Source organism: Dermochelys coriacea, chromosome 3 (assembly GCF_009764565.3).
Source record: "Dermochelys coriacea isolate rDerCor1 chromosome 3, rDerCor1.pri.v4, whole genome shotgun sequence".
Taxonomy (NCBI): Eukaryota; Metazoa; Chordata; order Testudines; family Dermochelyidae; genus Dermochelys; species Dermochelys coriacea.
In genome coordinates this window covers 121,521,585-121,538,892 of record NC_050070.1, presented here as the reverse complement: position 1 = coordinate 121,538,892, position 17,308 = coordinate 121,521,585, and the positions used below count along the sequence as shown (strand labels likewise).

At 42.6% G+C, this 17,308-nt stretch overlaps 1 protein-coding gene across 8 annotated transcripts in view; it reads right to left on the bottom strand.

Moving 5' to 3' along the window:
- SYTL3 (synaptotagmin like 3) overlaps positions 1-17,308 on the bottom strand; it is a 76,626-nt gene that overhangs the window by 56,362 nt on the left and 2,956 nt on the right. For 6 of the 8 annotated variants that reach the window (XR_006280451.1, XR_006280450.1, XM_043512254.1 and 3 more), the window contains 2 exons: positions 3,903-3,986; positions 1,117-1,721 (listed from right to left, as the gene is read on the bottom strand). Coding sequence is in view for 6 of the 8 variants with exons in the window: in XM_043512254.1 (XP_043368189.1) it covers positions 1,117-1,226 (110 nt within the window). In the remaining 2 variants the exon portion in view is untranslated. Of the gene's footprint in view, positions 1-1,116; positions 1,722-1,837; positions 2,177-3,902; positions 3,987-17,308 lie in introns of those variants that run through there. The other 2 variants (XM_038396731.2, XM_043512256.1) reach the window with 2 other exon arrangements.

Here is a 17,308-nt window from a genome sequence, read left to right as displayed (position 1 = left end):
GAGAATTTAATTGAATTATGTGTAGACTTAAAATTACAAAAACAAAAAACAAAACCATTTTAAAACAAAAAAATTAAAAATTGTTGTTTTTACTTACCTGACATAACCGTAGTTCAATGTTTCTCTGACAAGGATCAGTAACATTAAGAATCCTGTTCCCTGCACTATTTGGTTACATCATAACCCTTCTGCAGGAGAATATTCTGACTATACAAAGTTGAACTGAGTAAAAACCAAAGAAGTTACTGTATTTGCTCAAATTCTTTTTTAAATTTGTTTCAGCTTTGCTTACAACCTATTAACATTTGCTTTCCACAGTCATTTAAGTTTTAATCATACAAATACTTGCAGAAAGCAAACTGTAGGGCCCTACATTCAAATGTGAAAACAGAGAATTTTAAACTTGCATGTGTAAATATTAGCAACCCATATGGTATGTTTTATATGGGGTGGGTTATTGCTTGAGAAAGTAGGTTGCAAGGTTCCAAAACAACAACACCTTGTCAGAGCCCTAGTATAAAGGAAACAAAATAAGCTAGACAAAGATTTAACCTCACCCTTTACAAATCAAATATCTGTGTGAAGGTACTGAGAAAGAATTAAATTTAAACTCTTCATTCAGCCAATAAAACCCTCTGGTGATGACAGAAAATTGCACACTAGTAAATGCAATGCACTTGGCATAAAATTTATATGGGATGGGACACTGCTTCACTCAGCATGGGGAAGAGGTTCCCAAAACCCCTTGTGAGAATCCTGGAACAGATGAAATGACGTAAATCAGTCAAAGACCTGATCTCATTCTTTGTAACTGGGAAAATCCACGTACACCTGTGAATGTGATGAGAGAGAATTAACTATAAACTCTCCACTGAGGGAGTAACCCTTGTGGTAGAAAAAATCAGGCTAGGAATGCTAGAAGCTAAATTCATTCAGTAGTTTATTCAATGCATAGTATTTGTTCAGCTCTAATGGACAGTGAGCCATGACACACTGGATACCTCTTAGTTTTCCCAACTGGAAAAAAGATACTAGTTAACAGCAGACAGGAGAAGAAATAAGATTAGAGAGGAAAGCAAAGAGAAATGGTGGCATAGTACAAAAAAGGCAAAATACCTTATCCTTTCCTCATCCACTTTTCTCAGCATCTGGTCACGGTACAGGACCTGTAAAACTGTCTCTCGTTCCAATTCCTTAAGGAAGTTCAGATTCAGTTCACAGGTCATTTTCCCCACACTTCACTTCCTTTAGAGACTCCTGCACTACACAGTTCTACTATATCCAAGCTGACAAATATGACTGTTGTCTGGAGTATAATATGGCACTCAGGAGGTCTACGAGTTCTTTTACATGCCTGTGCTCTTATTTCATTGGTGATAAATTTCTACTGTGTCATACTCTTGAAGAAGAAAAAAAAAAAAGAGTGTTCATCTCCATGCAAATCATAATTTCCAGAGTGTCCCTGCCCCCTGATGAACACTCATTTAGCACAGTCACAACAGTCTGCTGCCTTTCATATGAAAGTTTTTTTTTTGCTGAGAGTGGCTCCAAAACTGACAATAGCCCAAAGTAAGGTTTTATTTGTAATCACCAGGCTGAGGGAGCCTTCACATAGAAAAAGGGCATGAAGGAGAGGAAAACAGCTCGTCTTACTTGCCCTCTTGCTTTAGAAATTTCATGGTAGGAAGTGACTACAATAAAAATAGTATCTTGTTCAGGACCTAGAAAAAAACAAAGATAAAGTGTTATTTTTCCTCATTTCTTCTTCTTCAATATCTCTCTGCTAGCATCTGGGCATTACTCTGTGAAAAACGAACTCTATTGTATACAAATATACCTTTCACACACTGATTCAGACATGCTGGAGTAACCTGGAGATACTGAATAAGACAGACCATTCTTCAGTCAGCATTACCATCATACCCACATGTTTCATTAATGCTTAGCCTTCTGCGTTAATAGTTCGGAAAAGACTAATTTTGGTGTTGGGCTGATAATGCAAAAAATCCATCAATCAATAAAAGTAGCTGCCAAGAAAATTCAGAGGCTGCCCTGGGGGCCTCATGATTTGAAGATATATTGGTTATGATATGTGCTCCTTAGCTGATTAGTAGCTGTACATCTCATCTTATGGAAGTGACAAAGCATTAAAAACTTGTAATAAAGGAGAAAGAGCAACACCCCTTAGAGTTGTTTCTATCAATTATTTATATGTTTTAACAGCTAATGGACCTGTCATCTGAATCACATCTAGCTTCTTTCTGTAGAGGCTAGATAAAAGGTTTTGCGCACAGCAGCGCTGCTATCTTTGTTAAACACACACAAACACAAAAAGTCAAGAGGATACAGTTTTATTTCTTGCATTGTGCACAAATAGCTCCTCATCCCAAACTGATGAGTTACTTATGTGCAAACATACAAGAAGCAGGAAAATACAGAAAGAGAAATAGATGAATGTGAAACAGAGACCCTTTTTTCTCTTCTCAGACCTGACAAACTCACTACACCAAAGATGTCTTTTACATGTCTTATTCATTAAAAAGTAGTATGTAAGGTATCTAGAGAAAACTCCTAATTTGTCAAGAGTCATAATCTCATTGCAATATGTATGTACAAGTAATATTTATGGAATAATGTATTTATATGGAAAATAGGCTTTATGGACTTTGAGTCAAAATTAGTCACCGGGGTAATGTGTCTCCATGATGACCTATTCAAGCAAGAGGAGCTGTCACCCCTCCTTAGTCAGCCATCGAGGTAATGCAAGGTTCTATTGTCTGCCCTTGCCACACCCCAGAACAATCAATAGAAAACTATCAAAGAAATTGCAAATTATTGGAACCACTTGGAGGTGAAAAGGAACATTATAGGAGGCAGGAAATCACTCTGGGTATGAATAAAGACAAAAGACTGCTTCACTTTAAGAGAAGCAATGTCTATACTATAGCCTATGTCAGCAAAATTTATGTCGCTCGGGGAGGGAGGGAGTGGTGGAATCCAGCCCCTCGCCCTCGAGCGACATAAATAACACAGACATAAGCACTCATGTGCACAACGCTATGTCGGGGGGAGAGCTTCTGCCACTGACGTAGCTTCGGCTGCTCTCGGAGGTGGTTTTTTTATGCCGACAGGAGAGCTCTCTCCCGTTGACATAAAGCATCGTCACAAGATGCGCCACTGTAGTGCTGTACATATAGAGATAACCAGAGTGTAGGGGAAAGCACTCTGTATCCATTCACTGAAGAAAACCCCTGTCAGAGAAGTGCTTTCATGAGCATTGGAATGCTGGCTCTTCCGAAACTAGCCAGCTCTGGAACTGACTAAACTTGGGGGGGTGAAATCTACTTTATTAGCTAAGAAAAGTAACTATTAATAAATGAAGACCCAGGTTCACATTTTATGATTTTGTTTCATATTGTAACCACTTTTTCTACCACTCTCTCGTTTCTACTTAAATCCCTATTCTTACTTTAATAAATCTTCTTTGGTTTTATAAGCTCTCTCAAGTGCTCTGTGGTTTACAGGAGCAGTGGTTTAAGGTACAACTGGTAAATTAGGATGTACTGCATCTTTGGGTACAGAGGATTGGAAATTGCTGAGAGTAATCAGTGTCAGGGGCTGGATATTGCAGGGGAACACTTCAAAAGGGACTTGGGTGCACCTATTGCTAACCTGCTAAACTAGGGCTGGCATAGCCCAGAGGAGGATGCTTGAGTGGTTGAAGGGCTGGCACGGTCAGGGAGCTAACACCCAACAACCACAAGCAAGACTTCCTCTTGCTGGAGGGGGGGGCAACAAGATGATTCACAGTTCTGGGTACCTCAAGAACTGTGACAACGAAGTTTAAATAAAAACATGCAAGAACTGCTTTGTATCTATGGGACAAATTCTGTGGTACTTACTTGTACAAAACTCTCACTGAAATCAAAAGGCATTTGCTTGATGAAACTGCAGAAACTGGCTCTACATGTATAGCTTTCAAAAAACTGAACAAAAGAAAAAGTGTGTTATTTTTAATAATAATGTATATTACTGGAGCACCTGCAGAAGGGAAACAGTTATTGAATCATATTCAGAATATCTGCATATCTTACAAAATCATACTGTTTCTATTAGGTTATAAAATCTATATTTGGGTTGGTCTGACCTATTCAGGAGAGTTTAAAAGCAGAACAGTTTTGACCCACCTCTATTATTAAAAGGCAATAAAATAAAAATTTTTAGTTTTGAGATAAAGTCTTGAGTGTTTAATCTAAGTATTATAACAGTCTTGGGGTTCATTAAACAACAAACCAAATGAATGAGAAAGGAACAAAACTTTAATAAAATGAACTGGAGAGCATCTCTGGTGATCTGCACGCAGCCATGTGGTGTTCCCAACCACTGCCTCAAGGGCACATCTCCAAATTCCTATGTTCATAATACTGTCCCTTATGAAGGAGCGTCTCTAAATTATAATCTTCTACAAACATATCTCTAAAAAAGAAAAGGAGTACTTGTGGCACCTTAGAGACTAACAAATTTATTAGAGCATATCTCTATATCTTCCCTGTTAAATAAAAACAAATTAACTCATATATAACAGCTAACAACTATCTAAAAACACATGCATTAAATTCTAAACCCATCTACTACATTTCCATAAACCCAGTTTGTCAACTACCTAGAGAGGACACATTACTAGCACATCACTCTCCAGTGAGTCTTTACCACTCACTTTTCTCAAGTACCCTTACTCCAGGCAGATTAGCAAGTCTCTATGATCTTCCAGGAAGTTTAATCTCACACTCTGATCTTCTGAGGATCAGCCTTTCATTAGAGTCTGAGTTGTTCCCTTGTTCCTTGACAGTTGCTCCTTTGTGCATCAATGACAAAGGATCAGTCACATGGGAAATGCCAGAGTCCACATCAGCTGTCAATGTGTTGGAACCTTCTGGGATTAATCATACATCTCTTCAATTATGTCAAAATGTGTCCACCTGGTCTGTCTCGACTACATAAAACCTTGGATGCAGATGTTCTTTAATGGCACACCTTTGGCCCCAAGTATTAGAGGTGTGATTCCCTAGGCACATTCTATCACCTGGGTTAAGAGATGGGAGATCACAGGTCCTTTTGTCAAAATAATATTTCCGCTTCCACTTCTGATTTCCTTTCATCTTTAGTATGGTTGCACTGTTATGAAATTTCAGCAGGTCATCAGTAATTGGTAAATTAGATCTGATCTTTCTCGCCATTAACAACTGAGCTAGAGAAAAGCCATCTCCAGAGGTGTACTTTGGTAACCAATAGTGCTTTATACAAATCACCCCCAATGTCAAAAGTCTTTTTCATAAGATTCTTTACTGTCTCTATAAACATTTCCTAAAGTCCATTTGATTGGGATTTTTATAACAAAACATCAAATCCAAATTATCCCCAATCTCTGGAAAATTGCCTAAAATCTGCACTGAAAAATTGCGGCCCATTATTGCTAAAGACTTCCTCTGGAATTCCATGTTTGGAGAAGGTTCTCTTCAAGATGGCTATCACTGATTTATTATTAGTACTGTGCATTGTGCAAATTTCTGGACACAGAGAATAATAATCTGTGACTATTAAATAATCCTTTATTTAAAGGAAATATATCAGTACCAACCTTCTAATAAAGCCTCTGTGGAACTGGATGCATTTGACTTTTCTGCATTTGAGATCTGCAGCATTTTGCAAAATGATTATTTCCCCCACATTTATGACAATATCCTAAAGGCAATACACCGTTTTGGGCCTGTGACAGGTTCGGTCACAGAGACCCCCTTGGGACTGTCACCTGATGTGCTGAAATTACCTCTGAGCCCATTTTCCCTGAGGGCTTGGAACTCCAGAACTCTATCTTGTTGAGCCAGACACGCTAGTGCTAGAACACAGACCCAGGTCTGAACCACGCCCACAAAGCTGCAGGCTTTAACTGAAAACCACTCAGCAGGTTACCTATCTCCAGCATCCAGACACCCAATTCCCAATGAGATCCAAACCCCAATAAATCCGTTTTACTCTGTATAAAGCTTATAGGATAAACTCATGAATTATCTACCCTCTATAACACTGATAGAGAGATATGCACAGCTATTTGCTCCCCCAGGTATTAATCACTTACTCTGGGTTTGTTAATAAACAAAAGTGATTTTATTAAGTATAAAAAATAGGATTCAAGTGGTTTCAAGTAATAACAGACTGAACAAAGTAAGTTCCCAAGCAAAATAAAACAAAACATGCAAGTCTAAGCCTAATACATTTAAGAAACTGAATACAGGTAAATCTTCCAATAAGCTTCTTTCACAGACTAGACTCCTTCTTAGTCTGGGCCCAATCCTTTCCCTGATACAGTTCTTGTTAGTTCCAGCTCAGGTGGTAACTAGGGGTTTTCTCATGACTGGCAGCCCCCTTTGTTCTGTTCCACACCCTTTTATAGCTTTGGCACAAGGTGGAAATCCTTTGTCTCTCTTTGGGTTCCCAACCTTCCTTCTAAATGGAAAAGCACCAGGTTTAAGATGGATTCCAGTATCATGTGACATGTTCACATGTCCTATGAGATTTCATTATTCACTGGCTGGAATCCATGTATACAGGAAGGCTTACAAGTAAACAGAGCCATTTACAACCAATTGTCCTAGTTAATGGGAACCATCAAGATTCCAAGCCACCATTAATGGCCCACACTTCGCATAGTTTATGAGTAATACTTCATATTTCTAGCTTCAGATACAAGAATGATACATTCATACAGATAGGATGAACACACTCAGTAGATTATAAGCTTTGTAATGATACCTTACAAGAGACCTTTTGCATAAAGTATATTCCAGTTACATTATATTTATACTCATAAGCATATTTCAATAAACATATGGAGAGCAACATCAGAGGGCCATACTGTGATCCCCAGCTTCCTTATGAGCATCTGTAACCAATCTTCCCCCTAGCAATGGTCTTCACAGCAAGTGGTTCCACTCTGATTTGACCTATTCTGGCTATATTCTTTTGTACTTAGTACATGGATAACCCTTTCTGGTGAATTCTGCTCTCTGGTTTGTTGTTTCACAGTTTCTGCTGCCCTGCATATTTGGAGAGCTTTTTCTAATGTAAAGTCTCCTTCACATAGCAGTCTCTCTCTTAACACATTGTCTTTAATGCTACAAATGAGTCTATTTCTGACCAGAGACTCTGTCGGCTCACCAAAGTCACAGGTTTTACTGAGTTTCCTTATTTTTGTGACATATTGCTCTATGGTGTCATCAGTTTTTTCATGCATGTAAAAAATGTGTCTCTCTTAAATGTTTCATTCCTTTTTGGCATGCAATGTTTCTCAAGTTTAGTCAGTATCTTGCTCAACTTCATGCTTTCATCTTCTTCAAACATAAAGTTGTTATAAATAACCAATGCTTCCTCTCCAACAACATACAAAAAGATTGATGATTTCACTTTATAATTTTTTCTCTGCCCCCATGGCCGCTAAATACAATTCAAATCTCTGATATTTTTTTCAGTTCTCTGCTATATTGCCTGACAATTGCAGACTGGATGGAGGTTGCAACATGTCCATTTTTGGCTTTTTCCCCCTTCTTAAGCTAGTCAAGTTCTATTATGCTCACCAAATACAAGCAAAAGCCTCTGTGCCTGGTGCTCAAGTGCTTCTCTCGTGCCTCCCTTTGTCTCTGCTTTCAGTTGCAAACTCAGGAGTTAACTTCAAAATCACTGCACTTTCCTTGTCTTTCAACACTTCTGACATCATGTAACTATCTTTGGGTTCATTAAACAGCAAACCAAATGAATGAGAAAGGAATAAAACTTTAACAAAACACACTAGAGAGCATAACTGGTGAACTGCAGCACACAGTCATGGCATGCGATATTCCCAACCCTCACCTCCAGGGCACCTCTCCAAATTCCTACGTTCATAATACTATCCCTTACGAGGAAGTGTCTCTAAATTATCATGTTCTACAAACATATCTCTACAGGCATTAAAATATATGGAGCCAGATCTTTCTCTAGTATAGATAGGTGTAGCTTTATTGAAATCAATGAAATTACACATTTACACGAGCTGAAGATCTGACTCATTATCTGTATGACAGGTTTCAGAGTCGCAGCCATGTTAGTCTGTATTCGCAAAAGAAAAGGAGTACTTGTGGCACCTTAGAGACTAACAAATTTATTTGAGCATAAGCTTTCGTGAGCTACAGCTCCTCTGTATGTTTTGTTTTAAGTATCAGAGAGTCCACGTTGCCAATTTATTTGCGTATATCTACAGCTATTTTGTTTTATATGTGTGTTTTACATCCAAACTGTCAAGGACGAGCAGCAGCCATCATATGCTGGGGGAGGCTGTGCCTTCCCAAAAAGCAAGGCGTGGCCCCACCCATGCTCTGCCCCCAGCCCCTCCCTCCTGTTTCCTGCTCCACTGCCATGGCTTGAGTCCATTCTCCCTCTGGGGAGGGACTTGGGCCACATCACCCTCCCAGTGCTCCAGGGGGAGCTAGCCGGGGACGGGGGCCAGTGGCTGTGGTGGGGGCTCTGGTGGAGGGGGTACAGAAGAGGCAGGGCCTTGGCTGGAAGGGGTGGGGCTGGGGACTAGCCTTCCCCAGCCGGCGGTTCATGCACCACCCATGCTTTCAGGCTAGCTCAACTTTATCCACTTAATTTTGCAAAAGACGGCAGGAGGAGATGCTGCTTTTTATATCCAGACAGAAAAGGAGTACTTGTGGCATCTTAGAGACTAAGAAATTTATTAGAGCATAAGCTTTCGTGAGCTACAGCTCACTTCATCGGATGCATTTGGTGGAAAAAACAGAGGGGAGACTTATATACACACACAGAGAACATGAAACAATGGGTTTATCATACACACTGTAAGGAGAGTGATCACTTAAGATAAGCCATCACCAGCAGCGGGGGGGGGCGGGGGGAAGGAGGAAAACCTTTCATGGTGACAAGCAAGGTAGGCTATTTCCAGCAGTTAACAAGAATATCTAAGGAACGGTAGGGGGTGGGGTGGGGGGGAGAAATAACATGGGGAAATAGTTTTACTTTGTGTAATGACTCATCCATTCCCAATCTCTATTCAAACCTAAGTTAATTGTATCCGGTTTGCAAATTAATTCCAATTCAGCAGTCTCTCGTTGGAGTCTGTTTTTGAAGCTTTTTTGTTGAAGTATAGCCACTCTTAGGTCTGTAATCGAGTGACCAGAGAGATTGAAGTGTTCTCCAACTGGTTTTCCAATGTTATAATTCTTGACGTCTGATTTGTGTCCATTCATTCTTTTACGTAGAGACTGTCCAGTTTGGCCAATGTACATGGCAGAGGGGCATTGCTGGCACATGACGGCATATATCACATTGGTAGATGCGCAGGTGAACAAGCCTCTGATAGTGTGGCTGATGTGATTAGGCCCTATGATGGTGTCTCCTGAATAGATATGTGGACAGAGTTGGCAACGGGCTTTGTTGCAAGGATAGGTTCCTGGGTTGGTGGTTCTGTTGTGTGGTGTGTGGTTGCTGGTGAGTATTTGCTTCAGATTGGGGGGCTGTCTGTAAGCAAGGACTGGCCTGTCTCCCAAGATCTGTGAGAGTGATGGGTCGTCCTTCAGGATAGGTTGTAGATCCTTGATGATGCGTTGGAGAGGTTTTAGTTGGGGGCTGAAGGTGATGGCTAGTGGCGTTCTGTTATTTTCTTTGTTGGGCCTGTCCTGTAGTAGGTGACTTCTGGGTACTCTTCTGGCTCTGTCAATCTGTTTCTTCACTTCAGCAGGTGGGTATTGTAGTTGTAGGAATGCATGATAGAGATCTTGTAGGTGTTTGTCTCTGTCTGAGGGGTTGGAGCAAATGCAGTTATAAAGTAGAGCTTGGCTGTAGACAATGGATCGTGTGGTATGAGCTGGATGAAAGCTAGAGGCATGTAGGTAGGAATAGCGGTCAGTAGGTTTCTGATATAGGGTGGTGTTTATGTGACCATCGCTTATTAGCACCGTAGTGTCCAGGAAGCGGATCTCTTGTGTGGACTGGTCCAGGCTGAGGTTGATGGTGGGATGGAAATTGTTGAAATCATGGTGCAATTCCTCAAGGGCTTCTTTTCCATGGGTCCAGATGATGATGATGTCATCAATGTAGCGCAAATAGAGTAGGGGCATTAGGAGACGAGAGCTGAGGAAGCGTTGTTCTAAGTCAGCCATAAAAATGTTGGCATACTGTGGGGCCATGCTTGTCACCATGAAAGGTTTTCCTCCTTTCCCCCCCCTGCTGCTGGTGATGGCTTATCTTAAGTGATCACTCTCCTTACAGTGTGTATGATAAACCCATTGTTTCATGTTCTCTGTGTGTGTATATCAATCTCCCCTCTGTTTTTTCCACCAAATGCATCCGATGAAGTGAGCTGTAGCTCACGAAAGCTTATGCTCTAATAAATTTGTTAGTCTCTAAGGTGCCACAAGTACTCCTTTTCTTTTTGTGAATACAGACTAACACGGCTGCTACTCTGAAACCTGAAATATATCCAGACAGTAGCTTTGTATATGCTCCTCCTTTTGCATTCTTTTGATAAAATCCTTTGATGACAAAGAACTGACAGATTTTCACATAGAAAACTGTTAAAGAAAAAAAGATATAACATGAATTTCCGGTGGAAACAGAGAAGGCAAAGATATGAATAATCGTATTTTATTTCCTCACCAATTGCATTTTCAGAGGAAGTTACTAAAACACATTGAAAGCCACAGCATTTATGAATTCTCACAACATAGGCCATTTTCAAAGACATGTACAACCACTGCTCAAGTTGATCTTTCACTACAGTCATTTCTTTAAGGCTCTGCTCTTTTGGAGTCTGATCCTGCCAGGTACTGAGTCCCTCTTAAGTGGTGCTGAGAGGCCTCAACTCCCACTGAAGTCAGGAGGCACCATACAGAATCAGGCCCCAGAGAATCTGTGAGCAGTGCCTTCTATTTCTCTAGGATTGATTTGAAAAGCTATATTGTTAAAAGGTCCTCAATAAATCTGAAGGCAAAAATTCTGAGGCATGTCATTTGGAGACTAGCAAATTCCACAGAAGTGATTAGCAGTGGGACCAAGCAAAACCCATCTAAAAGGGTTATTATTAATACACGGCTAATAAGAGCAACACCTACAGTTAACAAATAAATAAACAAATACTTATGTTATTTCCCAGCCCCTCCATATTCATAAAAACAAAATGGTTTTCCCCCAGGTCTACAAAATGCCACACACAGAATGAAAGATTTTTGGCCCATTTTGTGAAACAGCTTTTTGACAGCAGCTATTTCTGAACAGTACATAACAAGCTGATAATGGGGAGTATAGAGAATCCTCTTAGAGATTCACAGAATAGTTTATTTGTACACAAATAGTTATATTTTCAAGGATTTGTATTTGTACAAATATAAAATAATAATTGGCCAAATTCTGGCTAAATTCCCATTTAAGTACATGGGAGTTTAGCCTGAATAAAGACTGAGGCCCAGATCCTCAGAGGTATTTAGGCTTCTAATTTTTCCACTGATTTCCATGCAAGTTGGGAGCTAGATACCTTTGTGGATCTAGGCCTCAGCAAACACTTGAATAAAGACATTCGGAGATGGCCCAAAATGAGTACTTAGAATACCACCATTCAGAACAATGGATTTGCTGCTGCTATTCAAATTGTGTGCACAGTAAAAATTTTAAAAAAAGGGCAATTGTACATTCAGTTCTGATCTCCTGAGATATAAATTATAACATCTGGCAACATTTAAAACATACAGAACCAATCTATGATTAGGTCTGATTGGGGGTCAAACGGAGAAGAAAGGGCCCAGATTCATTTCCCTCCCCATGCCCCTATGCAGGTGTCAGCCACAGTCCCAGTTCTTGCATTCTGAGAGGTTCTAGAAAGTCTAGTACAGTGGGAGCACCAGATTTCCCAAAAGGGATCAGGGCTAGGGATGCATGGCCAAGCTGAATTAGCACAGAGGGAGTGCCTGTTGCACCTAGCCCAGTGAGCCAAAATGCCTCTGGTGACTCCCACTGTTATGCAACTCCACCCCACAAATACAGACTGTGGCTTAAAAGCCACAACACAGCCAATAGCTTTACACAGCTTGGATGGAGGTTGCCTTGAATCATAAAAATGTAGGACTTCAAGAATTTATATAGTCCATTCCACTGTATTGAGACAGTACTATGAACACCTTGACCATCCCTGACAGATGTTTGTCTAATCTGTGCTTAAAAACCTCCTGTGATGAAGATTCCACAACCTCTCTTGGTAGCCTCTTCCAGTGTATATGTATAGTTGAAAAGTTTTTCTTAATATCTAACCTAAATTACCCTTGCCGCTGATTAAGCCCATTACTTCTTGTCCTACATTCAACAGACATGCAGAATAATTGATCACCTCTTTAGAACAGCACTTAACATATTTGAAGACTGTTATCAGGTTCCTCAGTCTTCTTTTTTCTAAGACTAAATATACACATTTTTTAAACTTTTATAAAATCTGTATTGTGTTATACTTATGACTATTTTTCCCTACTCGTGAAACGACAGAGTCAGGCAATCTTTGTTGCTCTGGCAATTTTCTTGGTTTGTTGTTGTTCAATTATGTGTAAGCAGGGTCTGAATGAACTCTCCCCTGACATCTGGTGATCAGCAGGGGAATAGGACTTCAGAAGCCAATCTTGTTTGCATGGACACACCCACTCGGTCTAGCTGTGCAGCATGATGGGGATGTTTGCCCAAATGATCACTTCTGGCTTGTGTTGGATCACAAGTCACTTTTTTATTGGGGAGCAGGGATAATAAGGGGTTGTCATACCTGTTGTGTGAATCAAGGGCAGCAGAACTGTGCTTGGCATACTCTAATTGAGAGACTCACCTCAACTGAACTTCAGGGGTGTCAAAACCCAATGGAGTTGAGAGAGGGTGGGGATAGGTGTTTGTACCTGGTGATGTGGGTGTTGCCTAAGGCAGTGGTTTTCAAAAAAAATTCTGGTGATCCAGCTGAGAAAAATTGTTGATGCCCGTGACCCAACAGAGCTGGGGATGAGGAGTTTGGGGTGTGGGAAGGGCTTAGGGCTGGGGCAGAGGGTTGAGGTGAGGGCTGGAGGGTGGACCCGGGAATGAGGGGTTCAGGGTGTGCGAGGGGGCTCTGGGCTGGGGCAGGGGGTTAAGGCTCTGGGGTGGGGCCGGGGATGAAGGGTTTGGGGTGCAGGAAGGGGATCCAGGTTTGGGGAGCTGGTTCAGGGCTGGGGCAGGAGATTGGGGCACGGGGTTGGAGTGCGGGCTTATCTCGAGCTTCTCCTGGTCAGCAGTGCAGTTGGGGTGCTAAGGCAGGCTTCCGGCCTGTCCTGGCACCACAGACTGCACTGCACTCCAGAAGTGGCCAGCAGCAGGTCCAGCTCCTAGGCGGAGGCGCGCAAGCGGCTCCGCATGGCTGTCGCCCACAGGCACCGTCCCCTCTCCCCCCGCCAGCTCCCATTGGCCAGTTCCCAGCCAGTGGGAGTGCGGTGCCAGTACTCGGGGTGGAGGCAGCGTGTGGAGCCCCATGGGCCCCCCCACACCTAGGAGCCAGACTTGCTGCTGGCCACTTCTGCAGTGCGGTGTCAGAACAGGTAGGGACTAGCCTGCCTTAGCCAGGCAGCACTGCTGACTGGGCTGTTAAAAGTCCCGTCAGCAGTGCTGACCAGAGCCACCGCGACCCAGTGCCTTACATTCCATGACCCAGTACTGGGTCGCAACCTGCACTTTAAAAACCACTGGCCTAAGGGTCCTAGACATCACTTGACCCGCCCCCCTCCACTGTGTACTGACAGAGCTAATTAAGACTCAATTGAGAGTTGCAGTGAGGCGGTTTGGGTCCCCACCACCCCAGAGAGAGATGAGCCCCTCCAGACACGAGAGTGGACAGAGCCCGGGAGCTCTGAGCCTGCCCCCCAGAGGGTCAGGTGTGGCACAGGAAGTATAAAGGCCTGACCCCAGAACTCACTGAGAGAGCAGCCGCTGGGGAAACCAGACGCCTCCAGCCTACCTCCCAGATGAGAAACCCCAGCGACCTGCGGCAAATCCAAGGGCTGGTTGGGCCTGCCCAGGCCAGCTATCCAGAGGAGTTTCTGAGCCTGCCCCAGGACAACTACCCAGAGGAGTGGCCGAGCCTGCCCTGCACCAGGGATCCTGAGGAACCCATGGTGTTGGTCCCCCCTGAGGACACCACCCTGACCCATGTACCTCAAGAGGGGGAGTCCGGAAGTAGGCCGGGGGCAACTGACCTTAGTTTGGCTGTAGCACAGCCAGAACCCACGTCAGTGTGTTGCGGCCAGGATCCCCACTGACGCAGTAGTGGGTCTTCTGCTACTGCTAGGGCCCTGGGCTGGGAAGTAGTAGAGTGGGAGGGCCTACATCCCCCCTGTCACCCAACTCGTGGGTGGCAGTCCCCATTCTCTCCCAGGCCTTCGGACCCAGGGCCTGGGCTCATTGTTGTTGCTCAGTCCCTGCCTGAGGGCCTGATCATCTGACTCACCCTTGCCCCACTCTGACCTAAGGCCTGGGCTAACAACTAACCGTGTTGTTTCTGCCCTCACAAAGGCCGTGGAGGAAGAGTCCCGTGGCCGAACTAATTCCTTGCTAGACCTCTTCCCAAACTTAGTGAGGTGGTGGCGGTCCCCACCACCTCAGAGAGAGACAAGCCCCAGCTAACCTCATTACAAGAGTCTTTTATTGTGCATCAACAGAGCTGAAATCACGGATAACCAGGTCTGAGCATTAAATCTGCTATGGGACAGTGTCTCTGACGAAAGAAACTGCCGAGCCTACACTAGCAGTGAAGCTCCCCTACCAGCAGCTGAAATCACTGAAAGCTGTGTTAAGTGGTGGGACCTCAAGACATCTCAGAGGGTGTGGTGGAGCAGCGAGCAAGTGGCTGTGGGAACAAGAAAGCTGTCTTCTCCCCCCAAAGGTGGAAGGTGAACTCATGCAAAATCACTTCTGAACGCTGGGGCTCCACTGACCAAGGACAACAACTGTGAGTGGAGTGTGACGGAGGGAGGGGGACATTAAAGGAATTTTGTTGATGGACTTAAGAACAGGAGACAGAAGACACTACCCAATGTACTCTGGGATGGGTGTTTTGCTCATAGTCTTATGCTTATGAATCCTGCTTGTGCCATTTTCCCAAGATAATGCTGGGTTACTTTCCCCCTTTCTATTAAAAGTTTCTTATCTACACAGAGACTCTGTGCTTCTCAGAAGGGAAGTATTGCCTCGTAGAGGTGCCCAAGAGGTGGTTTGTACTTTTCCCAGGTTATTGGGTGGGGACTTGAGCAAGTTTTGTGTTGTATTATTAAAAAGGAACCCCTAGATCAGCAGTTCTCAAACTTCGTTGCACCGTGACCCCCTTCTGACAACAAAAGTTAATACACAACCCCAGGAGGAAGGATCGAAGCCTGAGCCTGCCCAAGTCCTGCCACCCTGGGCCTGAGGGCCCAAAGCTGAAGCCCCAGGCCTCAGCAAGTCTAACACCAGCCCTGGCAACCCCATTAAAATGAGGTTGTGACCCACTTTGGGGTCCTGACCCACAGTTTGAGAACCGTTGCCCTAGATATTGCACCCAGCCTTGTGACTTCTGACTCCACCTGTAAGAAGGGTTACGTACCTGATTTTCTATAAACGTTCTAAGCTAGTTTAGAATCACAGTTAGGGAGTTTAGAGGGTAAACAAAGTGCCCTTATGAGGGCAAAGCTTTATGCCTCACAATCACCAGATTTTGCAGATGTGGTTAAATTGGATGGAACAGGTGATTACTTTTGTAACAGTAGAGAAGAGCTTTTGAATCACTGAAGTTACCTGCATCAGACCGATTCTTAGGAGAAATCAAGAAATGATATTTTTAACAACAACTGTTCCTCAGGAGTCACAGGAAAAAAAAATCTTACAAAAACTTCAGATACCTTCCTTCATTACATGCCTGCTGGGAAAATCCATCTAGCTAGTTTAGAGTTTTAATCTGCCCTCATCATTATAATGCTTGAGCACCTTCTGTGTAAAATCAATAGCAAGGTTCCTAATAAATTTCATGGTTCCTCTCCCTTTTTAGGGAACTTCAATTAAGATAGGGTTATGATTTTGTTTGTTTGATTTGTTAATTTTGAGGCCAGGGGGACTTTCCAGGGGCATTCCTAAACTTGTGTGAGGAAATGATACAGGGCCAATGTACACAGCTTTATGCCTTTCTCCTTTGCAGCATCCAGTGCTGGGTTCAGATTGTGGAATCTCTGACACACTCTGAGCTCTGGCAATTTTGAGCTGGAGAGCAGCACATTGGTAGCAGTAGGGAAGCTGTCACAAGTTAGAGCAGCCCAGAATCCAGGAGGTCCAAATGTCTACAATATGATAAAGCTAGGTCTCATCCGCTTCTACAGAATGCTTTTTGGAACACATATGCCCTATGAACTTGGCTATGCGGTCCATAGCCATCGCTCTAACAACTAAACCACATTCTGATCACAAAGTCAGGAACAGAGCCAGAAATACTGATTCCCAATATTTCACTGCTCTACCACATATAGTTGCCATTTTGTCAATGGCAAAGGGCATATCATGTTCCTGTCTATGGACTGGTCCACCTAAAAGATAACAACTTAGTTCTGCTACATTACTCCATTAACCCAAGAGACTGCAATGTGGATCTGGAAGTTCTGAGTAAACCTTTGCCGATGACCAGCCATTCAGGAAAATATAATATATACTCACATAATTACAAGTTATAGCATAATGTATACATACAAGTGGGCAGGATTAAGTTTGCATGAGTAACTTTACTTCTGCCATTTCTTAATCTTTCAGTATTTGACTTTGCAGCTTTACACTTCTCTTAAGGTTGCTTGTTTGCGTGTAACATATATAAAGACTCTCTCTTAAATAGTACTTGTTTGGGGGCTGGATGCCTCCAGGCACTGCTAATAAATCAGAGATCTTTTTGCTCATAGGTCACCAGTCTGAACTCAGACAAGCTCAATAGGGAGTAAAAATTTGGGTCTTTCTAAATTAAAATCCTCAGATGAAAGGCAAAGTATTTTATTATCATCTTTATTATTATTTATAATAAACAACACCTAAATATTGTGGTGATATATGGGATAATAGTATATGATTGTGTATGAACATTTTTGTTTAATTTTAAATTACTCAGATATTTTCATTGTGAGATCTATGAATAACATTTCCAATTCCTATAGCCACATTTATTTTTTGGTTTTGGTAGTGACACTGAATCAAATACATA